Source organism: Hypanus sabinus, chromosome 3, assembly GCF_030144855.1.
Source record: "Hypanus sabinus isolate sHypSab1 chromosome 3, sHypSab1.hap1, whole genome shotgun sequence".
In the NCBI taxonomy this organism is placed as follows: domain Eukaryota; kingdom Metazoa; phylum Chordata; class Chondrichthyes; order Myliobatiformes; family Dasyatidae; genus Hypanus; species Hypanus sabinus.
The window spans coordinates 78433838-78448959 of record NC_082708.1 but is presented as its reverse complement, the minus strand read 5'-3'; the positions used below and the strand labels follow the sequence as shown (position 1 = coordinate 78448959).

The window sequence follows — 15122 nt, the reverse complement described above, 5'->3', positions numbered from 1 at the left end:
ATGGTCTATCGAGACTAACGGAGGCCTACACACAATAGAATGAACACTAACTACTCAAGGTAACAACACATGGAATTAGTGTGAAATAGCGCACTCACCGAGAAAACAGCACCAAGACAACACCAGAAGACAGTGCCTTCAAGTGCAGTCACTGCAGCCGAGACTGTCACTCCCGTGTGGGCCTCTCCAACCACAACAGATGCTGCTCTACCAACAGAGACTGAAGCAAGACTTTCTGGGTGCAGATCCATGGTCTCATGAGACTAACGGATGCCATCAATTACTAGCATGTATGGCATAAAACTAACAGAAAACAGAATGGATGGTGGGTTATAATTGGACTGGTAGTCCAAAATACTGCTGATAATAGTACAATAGATTAAGGGGTTGAGTGTACTAGGGGCAAATACACTGATGGTAAAAAGCCAGGTGAGTGAGCAAATTATGAGAGGGCAAAAGGATATAGTTAGGTTAAGCGAGCTGGCAAGAAATTGACAGATGGCAAACAATGTGCTGGAAAACGTGAGGTGATTCATTTTGGAAGGGGAAATGAAAGTGAAATGTATTTTTAAATGAAGTGAGATGACAAAATATCATGGTACCTAGCATTTGGAGTATCTTAGTAAGTTAGCATGCAGGTTCAGCAAATGATTACGAAGATTGGTGGAAAGTTGGCTTTCCAAATAATAAAAATACAGTAGTTTTGATGCCAATTTATAGCTCCTTATGAGACTGCACTTAGTAAAGCTTTGGTCCCCATATTTATTCAATGATATATTTGCAGTGGAGCAGTGCAGAGAAGGCTCACTAGGTTTATTCTTGGATCAAGAGCTGATATACAGGCTTATATTCACTGGAATTTTAAAATAGAATGGTAGGTTTGCCAAAACATAAAAGATTCCGAGGAAATTGACAGTATGTTGCTAAGGATGTTTATCCTCGTGGACATGTCTCGAACTAGGTGGTATCATTTCAGAATAAAAGGATTGCGCATTTAAGGTGGAGATCAAGAGGAATTTTCTCAGGTGATTGTGGTTCTTTGCAATTTTTAAAAAACCCCTATGGAGTCAAGGGTTATTGAATATATTCAACATGCCTTAATGGGCCAATTAGCCCGCTCTTGCTCCTGTTCCTTACGTAATTTTATTTCGAGATGCAACCCAATAAAAGGCCCTTCCAGACCAATGAACCTGCACTGCCAAATTACATCAATATGACCTGCTGACCCATACATCTTTGCAATGTGAGAGGAAACCAGAGCATCAGGAGGAAATCCACAAGATCACAAGGAGAGTGTATAACCTCCTTTTACACTGCAGTGGGAACTGAACCTGGGTCGCTGGTGCTGTGATAGTATTACGCTATCATGCTGCCCCATTCTTATAACACTCAAGGGATACCACTGTGTCTTTCTCTCATCAGAAAAACCAGATTCTATCTTCTGCCCAACAGTAAGTTGTATCCATCCACTGCTTCTTTCATCTCATCAACTTTAATCTTTGCTTCTGCGATACTTTGGGAAGTTCATGCATGCACTATGTCAGGCATTCGCATGAAGTAAATAATGCGAACAGGGAGAAGTTGCACAAGACATTGATAGATTCAATAATTGGGTAACAGGAGGTCACTTGCTGACTTTGGCCGTAAGACAGATAGTTTTGAGTAGTTCTGAAACAGTTAAGAATTTTAGAAAACAAATCAAGTGGCATTACTTTCTCAGGTAATGGATTTTAAAAGAGCCTTAAAATTAGAATACAAATATTCAAAAAAGTGATATCAGGCAATTATTCTTCAATAATGAGTAGTGAGAATATGAAACTCTTCCTCCAAAATACTTTCTAAAAAAAGCCATATGAAAATTTATATTCTAAAATTTCATCAATTTTTAGAATATAAGACCCTAAGAATTGGATTAGAATTAGGTTATTTGGCCCATTGAATCTGCTCTGCCATTTCATCACAGCTGATCCAATGATCCTCTCAGCCACACCCAATCTCCTGCCTTCTCCCCATATCCCTTCATGCCTTGACCAATCAAGTATCTATCAACCTCTGCCTTAAATATATATAAAGACTTGACCTCCATAACTGCCTGTGGCAAAGAATCCCACAGATTCACCACTCTATGGCTGAAGAAATTCCCACCCATTTCTGTTCTAAAAGGATGCTCTCTATTCGAGGCTGGGTTTTCTGATCTTAGGATCTCCCACCATAGGACACATCCATTCTATCAAGGCTTTTCATCATTTGATAGGTTTCAATGAGGTCACCCCTTATTCTTCTGAATTCTAGTGAATACAGGCCCCGAGTCATCAAATACACTTCATATCACAAGCCACATTCAATCCTGGAATCATTTTCGTGTACCTCCTTTGAACGCTCTCCAGTTCCAACACATCCTTCTTATGATAAGGGACCCACAATACTCCAACTGAGGCCTCACCAGTGTTTTATCAAGTCTCAACATTGCATCTTTGCTTTTATATTCTAGTCCTCTTGAAATGCCTTCCTCACCACAGACTCAATCTGCAAAATTACTTCCCAAATCCCTTTGTACTTCAGATTTTTGTATTTTCTCTCCATTTAGAAAATAGTCAACCCTTTCATTTCTTCTACCAAAATCATACACTTCCCAACACTGTATTCCATCTGCCATTTCTTTGACCATTCTCCTAATTTGTCTGTCCTTCTATAGCCTTTTTACTTCCTCAAAACTACCTGACCCTCCATCTATCTTCATTTTGTCTGCAAACTTTGCAACAAAGCTGTCAATTCCATCATCCAAATCATTGACTTGTAACATAAAAAGAATCAGTCGCAACACAGACCCCTGTGGAACACCACTAGTCTCTTGCAGCCAACTACAAAAGGTTTCCTTTATTCCCACTCTTTGCCTCCTGTCAATCAGCCACTGCTTTACCCATGTTAGAATCTTTCCTGTAATACCAAGGGGTCATAGTTTGTTAAGCAGCCATGTGTGGCACCTTGTCAAGGGCCTTCTGAAAATCCAAGTACACAACATCAACCGATTCTTTTTTGTCTGTCCTGTTTGTTATTTCTTTAAAGAATTCCAACAGATTTGTCAGACAAGGTTTTCCCTTGAGGAAACCATGTTGACTACAGCCTATTTTACCATCTTTAATAATCGACTCCAATATCTTCCCAACCACTGAGATCAGACCAATTGGCCTATTGTTTCCTTTCTTCTGCCTCTGTCCCTTCTTGAAGAGTGGAGTGATATTAGCAATTTTCCAGTCTTCTGCAACCATTCCAGAATCTAGTGATTCTGGAAAGATCATTACAATTGCCTCCCCAATCTCTTCAGCCTCCTCTTTCTAAGCCCTGGTGTGTACATCATCTGGTGCAGGTGACCTATCTACCTTCAGACCTTTCAGTTTCCCAAGAACATTCTCTCTAGTAATGGTAGCTTCACACACTTCATGACTCCTGACACCGGGAACTTCCACCATATTGTTAGTGTTTTCCACAGTGAAGACTGACACAAAGTACTTATTCAGTTCATCTGCCATTTCATTATCCCCCATTACTACCTTTCCAGTATTGTTTTCCAGCAGTCCGATATCCACTCTCGCCTCTCTTTTACACTTTATGTATCTGAAGAAACTTTTGGTAACCTCTTTAATATTATTAGCGAGCTTACTTTTGTATTCCATCTTTATCTTCTTAATTACTTTTTTAGTTGCCTTCTGTTGGTTTTTAAAAGCTTCCCAATCTTCTAACTTCCCACTAATTTTTGCACTTTGGCTTCTACGTTTGTTTTGACTTCTCGTTTGCCACTGTTATGTCATCTTTCCTTTAGAATACTTCTTTTTCTTAGGGATGTATATATTCTGTGCCTTCCAAATTGCTTCCAGAAATTCCATCCATTGCTGCTCTGCCACCATTCCTGCCAGAGTTCTTTTCCAATCAATTCTAGCCAACTCCTCTCTCATGCTTCTGTAATTCCCTTTACTCCACTGTAAACTGATATATCTGACTTTATCTTCTTCTCAAACTTCAGGGTGAATTCGATCATCTTCTTTTCACTTTTTCCTAAGTGTCCTGTTACCTTAAGCTCTCTAATCAATTCTAGTTCATTGCACAACTCCCAATCCAGAATAGCTGTTGCCGTAGTTGGCTCAACCACAGGCTACTCTAAAAAGACATCTCATAGGCACTCCAGAAGTTCCTCCTCCTGGAATATAGCACCAACCCGATTTCCCAGTCTACCTGCATATTGAAGTCCCCCATGACTATTGTAACAGTGCCCTTTTGACATACATTTTTTATCTCCCATTGTAATTTGTAGGTCATATCCTAACTACTGTTTGGGGATCTGTATATAACACCAAACAGGGTCTTTTTACTCTTGCAGTTCCTTAGCTTTATCCACAATGATTCAACATATTCTGACCCTGTGTCATCTTTTTCTAATGATTTGATTTCATTTTTTACCAACAGAGCTACACTGCCCTCTCTGGATTCCTGCCTGTCCTTTCAATACAATGTGTATCCTTGGACATTAAATTCCCAGCTGTTATCTTCTTTCAGTCATGATTCTGTGGTGCCATTAACATCATACCTGCCAATCTGCAACTATGCGACATGTTCATCTACCTTATTCTGTATACTGTGCTCATTCAAATACTACTGCAGTCCTGTATTCACCATTTTTGATTCTGTTTGCCTTTTATGTTGCAACTCATTCTGTTGACTGCAATTATACTCTATCAATGGCTGTTTGTAAACCAGCTATCTCATCTTCAGCACTATTATCCATTTTTCCTACAATACTTCTTGCACTGAAATATATACAGCTCAGGACACGAGTCACACCATACTCAACCTTCTGATTCTAACCTTTTCAGATGTCTTACGAACATCTGCCTTCACAACCTCTCCACTAATTGTTCCAGCACTCTGGTTCCCATCCCCCAGCAACTCTAGTTTAAACCGCACTGTGCAGCATTAACAAACCTTCCTGCTACAAAGTTTTTCTTGGGAAAGGTTATTAAGAGTTACAGACATAGGACTAATTATAACTTTAGTGTACCACTCACACTCAAAGGTGGAGAATAGTAAAGACTTAATGGCTAAATGATCCACACCTTTATTGTACTCCCTGCATACTTGTAGAAGAGAAAAAAAATCCTGAAAACAATTTTTCATACATCTGCTGTTTGCATAAGTGGCAATAATGGAATACAGAATCAAAGTAATAAACAGATTTCCAAGGTCAAACAGCAAAGTATAACAGGAACTAAATGTGTTGTATGTTAACTGAAATATGGATTAGCTTAACAGAAAGATAGCTTAGTATTGTCTACAATCCACGACTTGGCAAAAAAAAAAGGTGGGGAGTGGGTGCTGCAAATGAGATGGAAGCATTCATGATTAATTATGAAATGAATCACACAAAGAGCTCTTATGAGCTGCAGATTATATATTTTTTAAATTTCTGACATTTCATATATTGATAGCATATTTAGTTTGATCTTAAGTCAGCTAAGGCAGCAGTAAAGGAACATGCTAAATTATTATTTTTTTATTTCCACATTAAGGGAAGCTTGCTGTGTCCATGCGAGCCGAGGAGCTTTCTATCCCAATTCCACTTTATTCATCATCTTGAAGCTTACGAGATATCAAATGCTAATCAAAGTAGTTTTGTTTAATAAAGCAAGAATGTGGCTAAAGTGCACTGAAAAGCATCTAATTTTAAGGATGCAACCTTATCAATGTTAAAATAGTAAATGTCAGTACTTGGGTTAAGTTAGTCAGTCTACTACATTTTGAAAATATTCATAATAAGCTGTATACATTCAGCATAAAATTTTAAATAAATGCCACCAATTTATACATTCTGATATTGAATGAGAAAAGAATGGTGGATCCAACTGCTTACTGGTCATTTTCTTTGCAGTTTAACAAATGTCCACTTGTACTTTATATACAACTAGACAATGATTTGACCCATTGGGGCACCCTTTGAGAAGAAGGTAGTGCAGTCTGATGTGACCAGAATGAACATTAAATTTTCCTGAATACTATAGGTATTGCTTTGCTTTGGAAATTGAAGAAGAAAAAACAGTTTATTGAAGAAGAAAATATAGTTCCTTCTCGTTTAGTGAAGGACACTTCTGATGGCATCATTTCTGGTTGATCTGCCACCCTTTTGCCTCTTGTTGTCATTTTGGAGACATGCAGTCCTTTCATGCCCGGTGTCTTCATCTCTTCTGCTGTTTGTTCTTTGACTCTGATCTTGGAGATGTGCATTTCTCAGCTCCTTTGTCTCTTCCCCTCTCCTCCTCCTGTGCCTGTTGTTGTCATTTTGGAGACGTGCATGCCTCTCCTTCTCTGTTTCTTCTTCTCTCATCCTTTTGTCCTGACTCTTTAATCCTGGTGTTGTGCAGCCCTGGCCTCATCCGATGCTTGTTCTCTCCCTCTCCTTGCCGCTTCCCAATGACGTTTGGCGTCATCTCTTGACCATAATGTCCCCCTTCTCTTTCCACGTGGCATAATTAGGCTGACCAGATTTTTTTTTACCCTAATGCTGGATATAAGACACGAAGCAGTAACACCAAAGGAAGCTGATTATTATTGATTATGTGGTTGGTGCTCTCCTAAATGGATGTGATATAGTCAGCGCTGTCCTTTAACTGCTGCAAAGGGTTTTATGAATGTCTTGAAGTACGTCATTATAGGTTACGGGATGTTATGTCATGCTTAAATTTAGAGAAGATCCGATGTTCAGTTTTTGAATCCAGTGAAGACTTTTATACATTGTGGTGACCATTTCTGAGTTATTTTCAAAACCTTTGATTTGTTGTAGAAGTACAGATAGTGGCTAATAATATATTTTATTATATGATAAGGTTTTTTTCCCCTTTTTTCTTGCTTTTCCTAACAGTTCTAACTTTGGTAGTGGGTTTAGATTTTTTTCTGTATAACAATATTATTATATTTCAATATTATGATTTAATTTTTACGAATACAGAGTTTTGTGATTGTAACTGAATTTTTAATATAATGTATTTGGTACTTCTTTTGATTTATAATATATATCTTCTAGTACTCTATTTCTTTATGCAGAAACTAATAAAAATATTGAAAGAGAAGTGCATCATTACAATAAGATTTATTGATCTCTTATTGATGGGTGGCAGTTAGATTTGTCCCAATCCTGCACATTCTGATGGTGATATGTGACAGCTCAATAAGATATGCTGCCCTGCCCTTTTGCTCCATTTGGTGTCACTGCTGAGGCTGGCCATGCACGTGTCTTGGTGCCACGTTCCAATTTCCATGATGGCGGATCGGCTCTTGGGTGAAAACGGGGAAATTGATTTTGGGGAATGAACAATTTTATATGAATATATAACCCAGAACTTTGCCTGCATCCTGTAAGTTAGCGCATTTTAAGTCGATTTAGCCAAAAATAGTGCCGCTGTAATGCACCATTTATGCTAATTGGAGGTCACAACCAGACAAACAGAAAATGAGAGTTTTAGTAGTATATAGATTACTTATATACAAGTAACTGCTTAGTAGGCTTCCTCATGGTCACACGATATATATGCAGTTGTTTACTACATCCCTAGTGTTTACATTTGTATAATTCTGGAAAGTTCTGGGAGATTCTGGGGTTTTCTGATTGGCTGACTCTTATCTGTAAATTTGAATGGATTTTTTCTTATCAATGTAGTTTCGGAAGAGCTGCTCCCCATTGGGTACTTTTTCCTGTTATCTCTCCCTTCTACTAGCCTCTGCTCCTGTAACTATGTTTTCAATGGTCTTTGTTCTATTAGCACAATATAAAATAATCGTGAAGCAACGGGTTTTGTGTTTCTTTCCTGACTTCCGAAAGAACCTTGGATTAAAAACATCAGAACCCAGTAACTGCCATCGTAGGCAAGCATGACTGCAAAGATTTAAGGACTAGTAAGAATTGCAGACAAAGTGGAATTCAATCAGTGATTCAGGAACAGCTTCTTTCCCTCTGCTGTCCAATTTCTGAATAGACAGTGAAACTACTCACTACTTCTTTTATTTCTGTTTTTCCACTACTTATTTAACTATTTGATATAGATACATATATTTACTGTAATTAGCAGTTCCTAGCCCCCTCCACATATTATTATGCATTGCATTTTCTGCTGCTGTAAAGTTAACAAATTTCATGACAAATGCCGGAGAATTTAAACATGATTCTGATTTTTAGCATGTAAATAAAGGGATAAGAATTTCTCTGTTCCAACTTGTGTGAGAGAGAAAACTAGTTCTGGCTTCAATATAGTAGATGGAAATTAGGAGTGAGGAAACTACTACATTGTTATTTGACAAATACAAATCAGCAAAAATTGAGATGAACACTGAAATTATTATCGGGCTCAGTCATATGAGCTGGTAGAATATTGGAGTATATTGGCCACAGAGTGATCTATTTCATTTGCACAGCAATCTATTTTGGTACCTAGTGAAACTTTGGTTATGCAATCTATTAATTTGGTTGCTGGACAACTTATTTCAACCTCAATTGCAATCTATCAATATTTCAAGATCGCAAAGTAGTAAAAAGTAGGTACAAATTAAGAACTAAACAAAACAATAGCCAAAGTTGTGAAACCTACTGAGAGATCTTGCCCAAATAAAACATCTCAATTTGATAAAATTAATGAAAAAGTCCAGATGAAATATACCAATTAAAAAAGGGTCTAGAGCTTTCCCAGCATAAATGACAAATAAACTCTTCTCAGGCTACCTGCTGGGTATAAGGTGTCGATTTTAACTAACATTCGGTGACAAACTTTGCCATCTTTATCAAAGATGACCTGGGACTCGGGAAAGCTGATGTTCACAGGATTCCCTGTGAATAATGTTTGACAAACCTTATTGAATTTTTTGAAGAAGTTATGAGGAATGTTGACGAGGGTAAGGCAGTGGATGTAGTCTATATGGACTTCAGCAAAGCCTTTGACAAAGTTCCACATGGAAGGTTAGTTAAGAAGGTTCAGTCGTTAGGTATTAATGCTGGAGTAATAAAATGGATTCAACAGTGGCTAGATGGGAGATGCCAGAGAGTAGTGGTGGATAATTGTTTATCGGGATGGAGGCCGGTGACTAGCGGGGTGCCTCAGGGATCTGCTTTGGGCCCAATGTTGTTTGTAATATACATAAATGATCTGGATGATGGGGTGGTAAATTGGATTAGTAAGTATGTCGATGATACTAAGGTAGGAGGTGTTGTGGATAATGAGGTGGGTTTTCAAAGCTTGCAGGGAGATTTATGCCAGTTAGAAGAATGGGCTGAATGTTGGCAGATGGAGTTTAATGCTGAGAAGTGTGAGGTTCTACATTTTGGCAGGAATAATCCAAATAGAACATACAGGGTAAATGGTAGGGCATTGAGGAATGCAGAGGAATAACAGTGCATAGTTCCCTGAAGGTGGAGTCTCATGTAGATAGGGTGGTGAAGAAGGCTTTTGGAACGCTGGCCTTTATAAATCAAAGCATTGAGTACAGAAGTTGGAATGTAATGTTAAAATTGTACAAGGCATTGGTAAGGCCAAATTTAGAATATTGTGTGCAGTTCTGGTCACTGAATTATAGGAAAGATATCAATAAATTAGAGAGAGTGCAGAGACGATTTACTAGGATGTTACCTGGGTTTCAGCACTTAAGTTACAGAGAAAGGTTGAACAAGTTAGGTCTCTATTCATTGGAGCGTAGAAGGTTGAGGGGGGATTTGATCGAGGTATTTAAAATTTTGAGAGGGATAGATAGAGTTGACGTGAATAGGCTGTTTCCATTGAGAGTAGGGGAGATTCAAACGAGAGGACATGATTTGAGAGTTCGGGGGCAGAAGTTTAAGGGAAACACGAGGGGGTATTTCTTTACTCAGAGAGTGATAGCTGTGTGGAATGAGCTTCCTGTAGAAGTAGTAGAGGCCAGTTCAGTTGAGTCATTTAAGGTAAAATTGGATAGGTATATGGACAGGAAAGGAGTGGAGGGTTATGGGCTGAGTGCGGGTAGGTGGGACTAGGTGAGATTAAGAGTTCGGCACGGACTAGGAGGGCCGAGATGGCCTGTTTCCGTGCTGTGATTGTTATATGGTTATACAGAGAAGCATATATCAGCCAGATGGGGTACATGATGGAAACCCACAACAAGGAGCATAGAAAGTGTATCCACTTGGGTTAACCGCAAATTGGTGGTAGCAGAACATTGCACGTGCAATGGCCTGGGATTGACTTCGATGGCTCAAAACTACTGTGCCATACTAATGGCTATTGGGACTGCCTGGTGAAGGAAGCCATTGAGATAAAACTGGAGACATTTTTTTTTAAACAAAGATGAAGGTCTCGCTCTAAGTAAGACCTGGAATTCGATTGAAAACAAGGTGGGACAGCGGAAGCCTGATTGGTTGAGGACTAACCAATCAGGAAGCATGGATGATAGGGGTATAATATACCACCAGATCAAACATACCTAGGCATAACTCCTGATGAAGATGGCAAAGACTGACATTGAAGCATCGGTTAAAATCAATTTGTGGAATATGTGCTTTAGAAATAAGACCACATAGTTGGTTTGATCGAATGTACAGGCAAATGAAAAAGTTAACGGGGCAAGCAAAGATTATTAAGAATCGATTGGGAAAGAAACGTGAAATATGCAAAAAAAAACCAATAATATTATAATATATATTATAACACAATGGAAAGTCTAAAGAACAAATCTCTTCCTTAACCGAACATGAGGTAAAACAAAATTGAAGGGCAAGGTTTGGGTCTTAGAAGCATTATGAGAAGACACAGGAAAGTCTTCAAGGAGTCGATCTTGCTAGCGACAATTCTGGAGGCGCTGCCAATGATGCTATTTCTGGCGCCCTTCCATGAAGAATGAAGAACTACAGTTTGCATTGAAGTCTCCTGAGACAGCGACATCATCTGAACTCCGAAGAATTACAGCCTTTATTGGACAGTCTTCCAACAGAGCGCCACCATTTGAAGAATTCCAGGATGTATACTCCATAGCTGCCTCTAGCAACTCAAGTGAGGAGGATCGTGATGAAACAGTAAGACTGACAGCTATGTCACAGCTTGTTCCAATAAAGACTAAACAAGTGAAGACATGTGGGACTGAAAATGAAACTGTTGCTAATCAATGTATTGACAAGCTAATCCCTCTTGTGGTAGATCTATCAACTACTTTCAATGCCCTGAAGCCACCACACAAGCAGTTTAGTTACTGATATGGCAATGGATTCTGGTCAGTACCACTACCGCCAGAATGTCAACCATGGTTGGGTTTCACAGTTGATGGTCAACAATACCAGTGCACAAGGTTACAAGGACTTCACAACAGTCTCACTGTCTATCACATGACTTTGAGACATGTGATGAACCCCTAGGTTTATCTTGCCATGAACTGTCATTTTTAAGAGAGAGTGCCTGAGTGACGTCAGCTGCCGGCTTTCTCAGCTCCTGTTTGATTCTTACTGAGAGAGAGAGGGGTGGAACTATTTGACTCTGCAGCTTGTTTTGATTTAAGCAAGGACACTCACTCACACACAGACAGTCGCAGTTGGAGTCGGACAATGGAAGGAAGCCAGTGAGTAAGGGGTCACTGGTTGGAACTTTCGAGTGCCCACAAGGGTGGGTTGAGCATTGACCCAGCACATCGACAAGTGGCTATCACGTTGTGTGATTAGGGCAACCTTGTGGAATCTACCTATGTGTGTTAACCCTAGCCTGGGTTGTAGTTCCCTTTGAAGATGGTACCCCTGTGATAAGCTACTATTGGTGATAATTCATAAATGGATTTGGAACGACAATGGATAAAACCTACGGGGTGATTGTTATCCTGTTTTACCACCATGGAACCGGTGGAATACAACAAAAATGCCTTCTCTCGACATTCACCTTGGATTACAAATATCTCTCTCACATCATTTAATCCATGGATGAACTGAACTTTCATACCTCACCAACTCAAGATTTTAAGCCTGGTGCCCCCAAGCTCAATAGTTTGGGAGTTATATTTACACATATGTATACTCTTAACACTGTTAACTTTTGATTATTCTTGTTTAAGTTACTATATTAAGCAGATACTAATAAAGATAGCGGTAGGAACATTAATGCTGATAAGTGTGAGGTGCTACATTTTGGTAGGAATAATACAAATAGGACATACATTGTAAATGGTAGGGCATTGAAGAATTCAGTAGAACAGAGTGATCTAGGAATAATGGTGCATAGTTCCCTGAAGGTGGAATCTCATGTGGATAGGGTGGTGAAGAAAGCTTTTGGTATGCTGGCCTTTATAAATCAGAGCATTGAGTATAGGAATTGGGATGTAATGTTAAAATTGTACAAGGCATTGGTAAGGCCGAATTTGGAGTATTGTGCACCGTTCTAGTCACCAAATTATAGGAAAGATATCAACAAAATAGTGAGAGTAGAGAGAGATTTACTAGAATGTTATCTGGGTTTCAGCACCTCATTTACAGGGAAAGGTTGAACAAGTTAGGTCTTTATTCTTTGGAGCGTAGAAGGTTGAGGGGGGATTTGATAGATAGTTAAAATAATGAGGGGGATAGACCGAGTTGACGTGGGTAGGCTTTTTCCATTGAGAATAGGGGAGATTCAAACAGGAGGACATGGTTTGAGAGTTAGGGGGCAAAAGTTTAAGGGTAACACGAGGGGGAATTTCTTTACTCAGAGAGTGGTAGCTGTGTGGAATGAGCTTCCAGTAGAAGTAGTAGAGGCAGGTTCAGTATTGTCATTTAAAGTAAAATTGGATAGGTATAAGGACAGGAAAGGAGTGGAGGGTTATGGGCTGTGTGCAGGCCAGTGGGACTAGGTGAGTGTAAGCGTCGGCACGGACTAGAAGGGCTAAGATGGCTTGTTTCCATACTGTAATTGATATATGATTATATACAAGTAATTGCTTAGTAGGCTTCCTAGTGATCACAGTATGTATATGCAGCTGTTTATTTATATCCCCTAGTAGTTACATTTGTATGATTCTGGGAGGTTCTTGGAGTTTCTGTTCTTGCAATGTTTGAATAAGGGTTTTATGATTGGCTGATTCTTATTTCCAAATCTGAATGGAATTATTTACTATAATTTTTATTGTAGTATAAAAAGAGCTGATCTACATTGACTGCCATCTTCTTTCTTTGCCGCTCCCCTCTGCTACCAGCCTCTGCTCCTGCTACTCTCTGTTTTAGATGTTCTTTGTTCTGTTAATGCTTAATAAAATTACCATGAAACAACAATTTGTGCCTCTTTCCTGACTTGCTAAGTAAACTTGGATTAAAAACCTCAATCTAACAATAACATTCCCATATCAGATATGCACTGCATGGTTGAGCAAACAAAATGAAGTAGGATATCTGTGATTTATTAACGAAAAGCATTGAAATGTCATCAGTCTACAGTAAGGCTGGATTCAATCTATTTTGTTCTTGTTGATCCACACATTGTGATGTATAGTAAGTGCTCAAAGCAAACTACTTGATGACAGACAAAATGATTAAATGCTTCCTTGCTTTCCTATTATATTTAATGTGGGAACGTGTGTGTGTATTTTTACCTGAATTTTTCTCCAGCAGCTGCTGCTTCCTTTTCTGTCTCTCCTGCTTTTCCTTCTCTGCCTTCTCTCTGTTCATCCTGACACGCCTCAGCTTTTCTTCTACCTCTCGCTGCCGCACATTTTCTTTAAAAGCTTGCTGTAGTAAAACAAAATTAAAAGAATCTTTAAAGAAAAAAAATCAAATATGCCAAAAATAAATTGAGGAGGAGTAATTAGAATGTGTATGCTTTATGATTTTATTTAAATGGCCCAAAGCAGCTGTCTTAATTATTGTTCTTAGTTTTCAAGACTCCAAAGGGAAAATAGTTTGAAATTTGATTACTACACGAAGGGAGGCTGTTATTTATGCTCAAATAAATACAATGGTGCAATCTACTCTTCTTTGACCTTATGAAATATATTCTTAGTGGTCTTTTAACAATTCATAATTACTATTGATTGCAAATTAAAAAGTGAAAATTAATCTGATAAATCTCTTTGGTAATAATACTGAAGTGTTATATTAGCAAAGCAAACAACCACTAATTGGTTTGTATGAACTTCATATTCCTCTTATTTAATTAATGTAGCATTACAAAAATTTTAAACTCAAAAATTGCAGCAAGGTAAATTTGAAATGCATGTTGTTTCACATTCAAAGTGTTGCACAGTAAGAACATACCAAAAACATGGATCTGAAGTTACTGATCTCATTAAAAACTTCCTCTATTGTGACTTTCTTTGGATTGATAACAAAATAGCGCATCAAATCAAGGTAAAGCTTCTCCATGTTCTCATGCATGTTGGCCAGTTTCTGGTACACTTCGTGGACATATCTGGCAAAGCTGTGATGTTATTATTAAGGAAATATAGAGTTGTTGTTCAAAGAGATTATATGCTTGTATTTTTCAATGATTTCTTTCACCCTGAATTATTTCATTAATTTTTATTTGATTAACAGAAACAAAACTACTAAATATCATTGATACAAGACAAGGTTGAGAGTATTTCCACATCTTATAGATTGAATGCAAGGCTTTAATAGCAGTGCTCACTTCTAATTAAATTCTTCCTCTTCCTGTCAAATATTCTGCACTCTCGATATGGTGTCTTTGAACCCAGCATCAGGGAAGCAGTAAATCAAATGGGTTCCAATTGTACTCCTTAGAACAATTACATTCATATATTTGTTGCATACCCTACCCTCCAACCTGCTCTCACACGTTTGATCAGCTTCAGATTTGTGTTCTTCTTCCATGAAGCATTTTGACCCACAAAATGCTTTATTAATTGCTGAAAATGGATACAAGAATCTCAAGAGGGTTACTGCAAACCTGCGTCTTTTGACCCTTCTAGATAACAGACATTTGATATTTGACATCTGGCTGTGGTGTGAGCAATACTGGAACTTGTGTTCCAAGAGATTTTGAACCATATATATGCACTTCAAGGAAAACTGGTGTCTGACAAGTTCAGGAACTTTTGATGTGAGCTTGACCAATCATGGGTCTGTACAGGACAAGAAGATTCTGGCACAAAGCAGG

General features: G+C 38.5%; 1 protein-coding gene across 1 annotated transcript in view; it reads right to left on the bottom strand.

The window, feature by feature from the left end:
• The window catches only part of LOC132391478 (protein diaphanous homolog 3-like), a 583252-nt gene that overhangs the window by 150757 nt on the left and 417373 nt on the right, over positions 1 to 15122 (bottom strand). The window contains exons 24-25 of the mRNA XM_059964736.1: positions 14261 to 14426; positions 13600 to 13735 (exon numbers count right to left, since the gene is read on the bottom strand). Coding sequence (XP_059820719.1) covers positions 13600 to 13735; positions 14261 to 14426 — 302 coding nt within the window. The remainder of the gene's footprint in view (positions 1 to 13599; positions 13736 to 14260; positions 14427 to 15122) is intronic.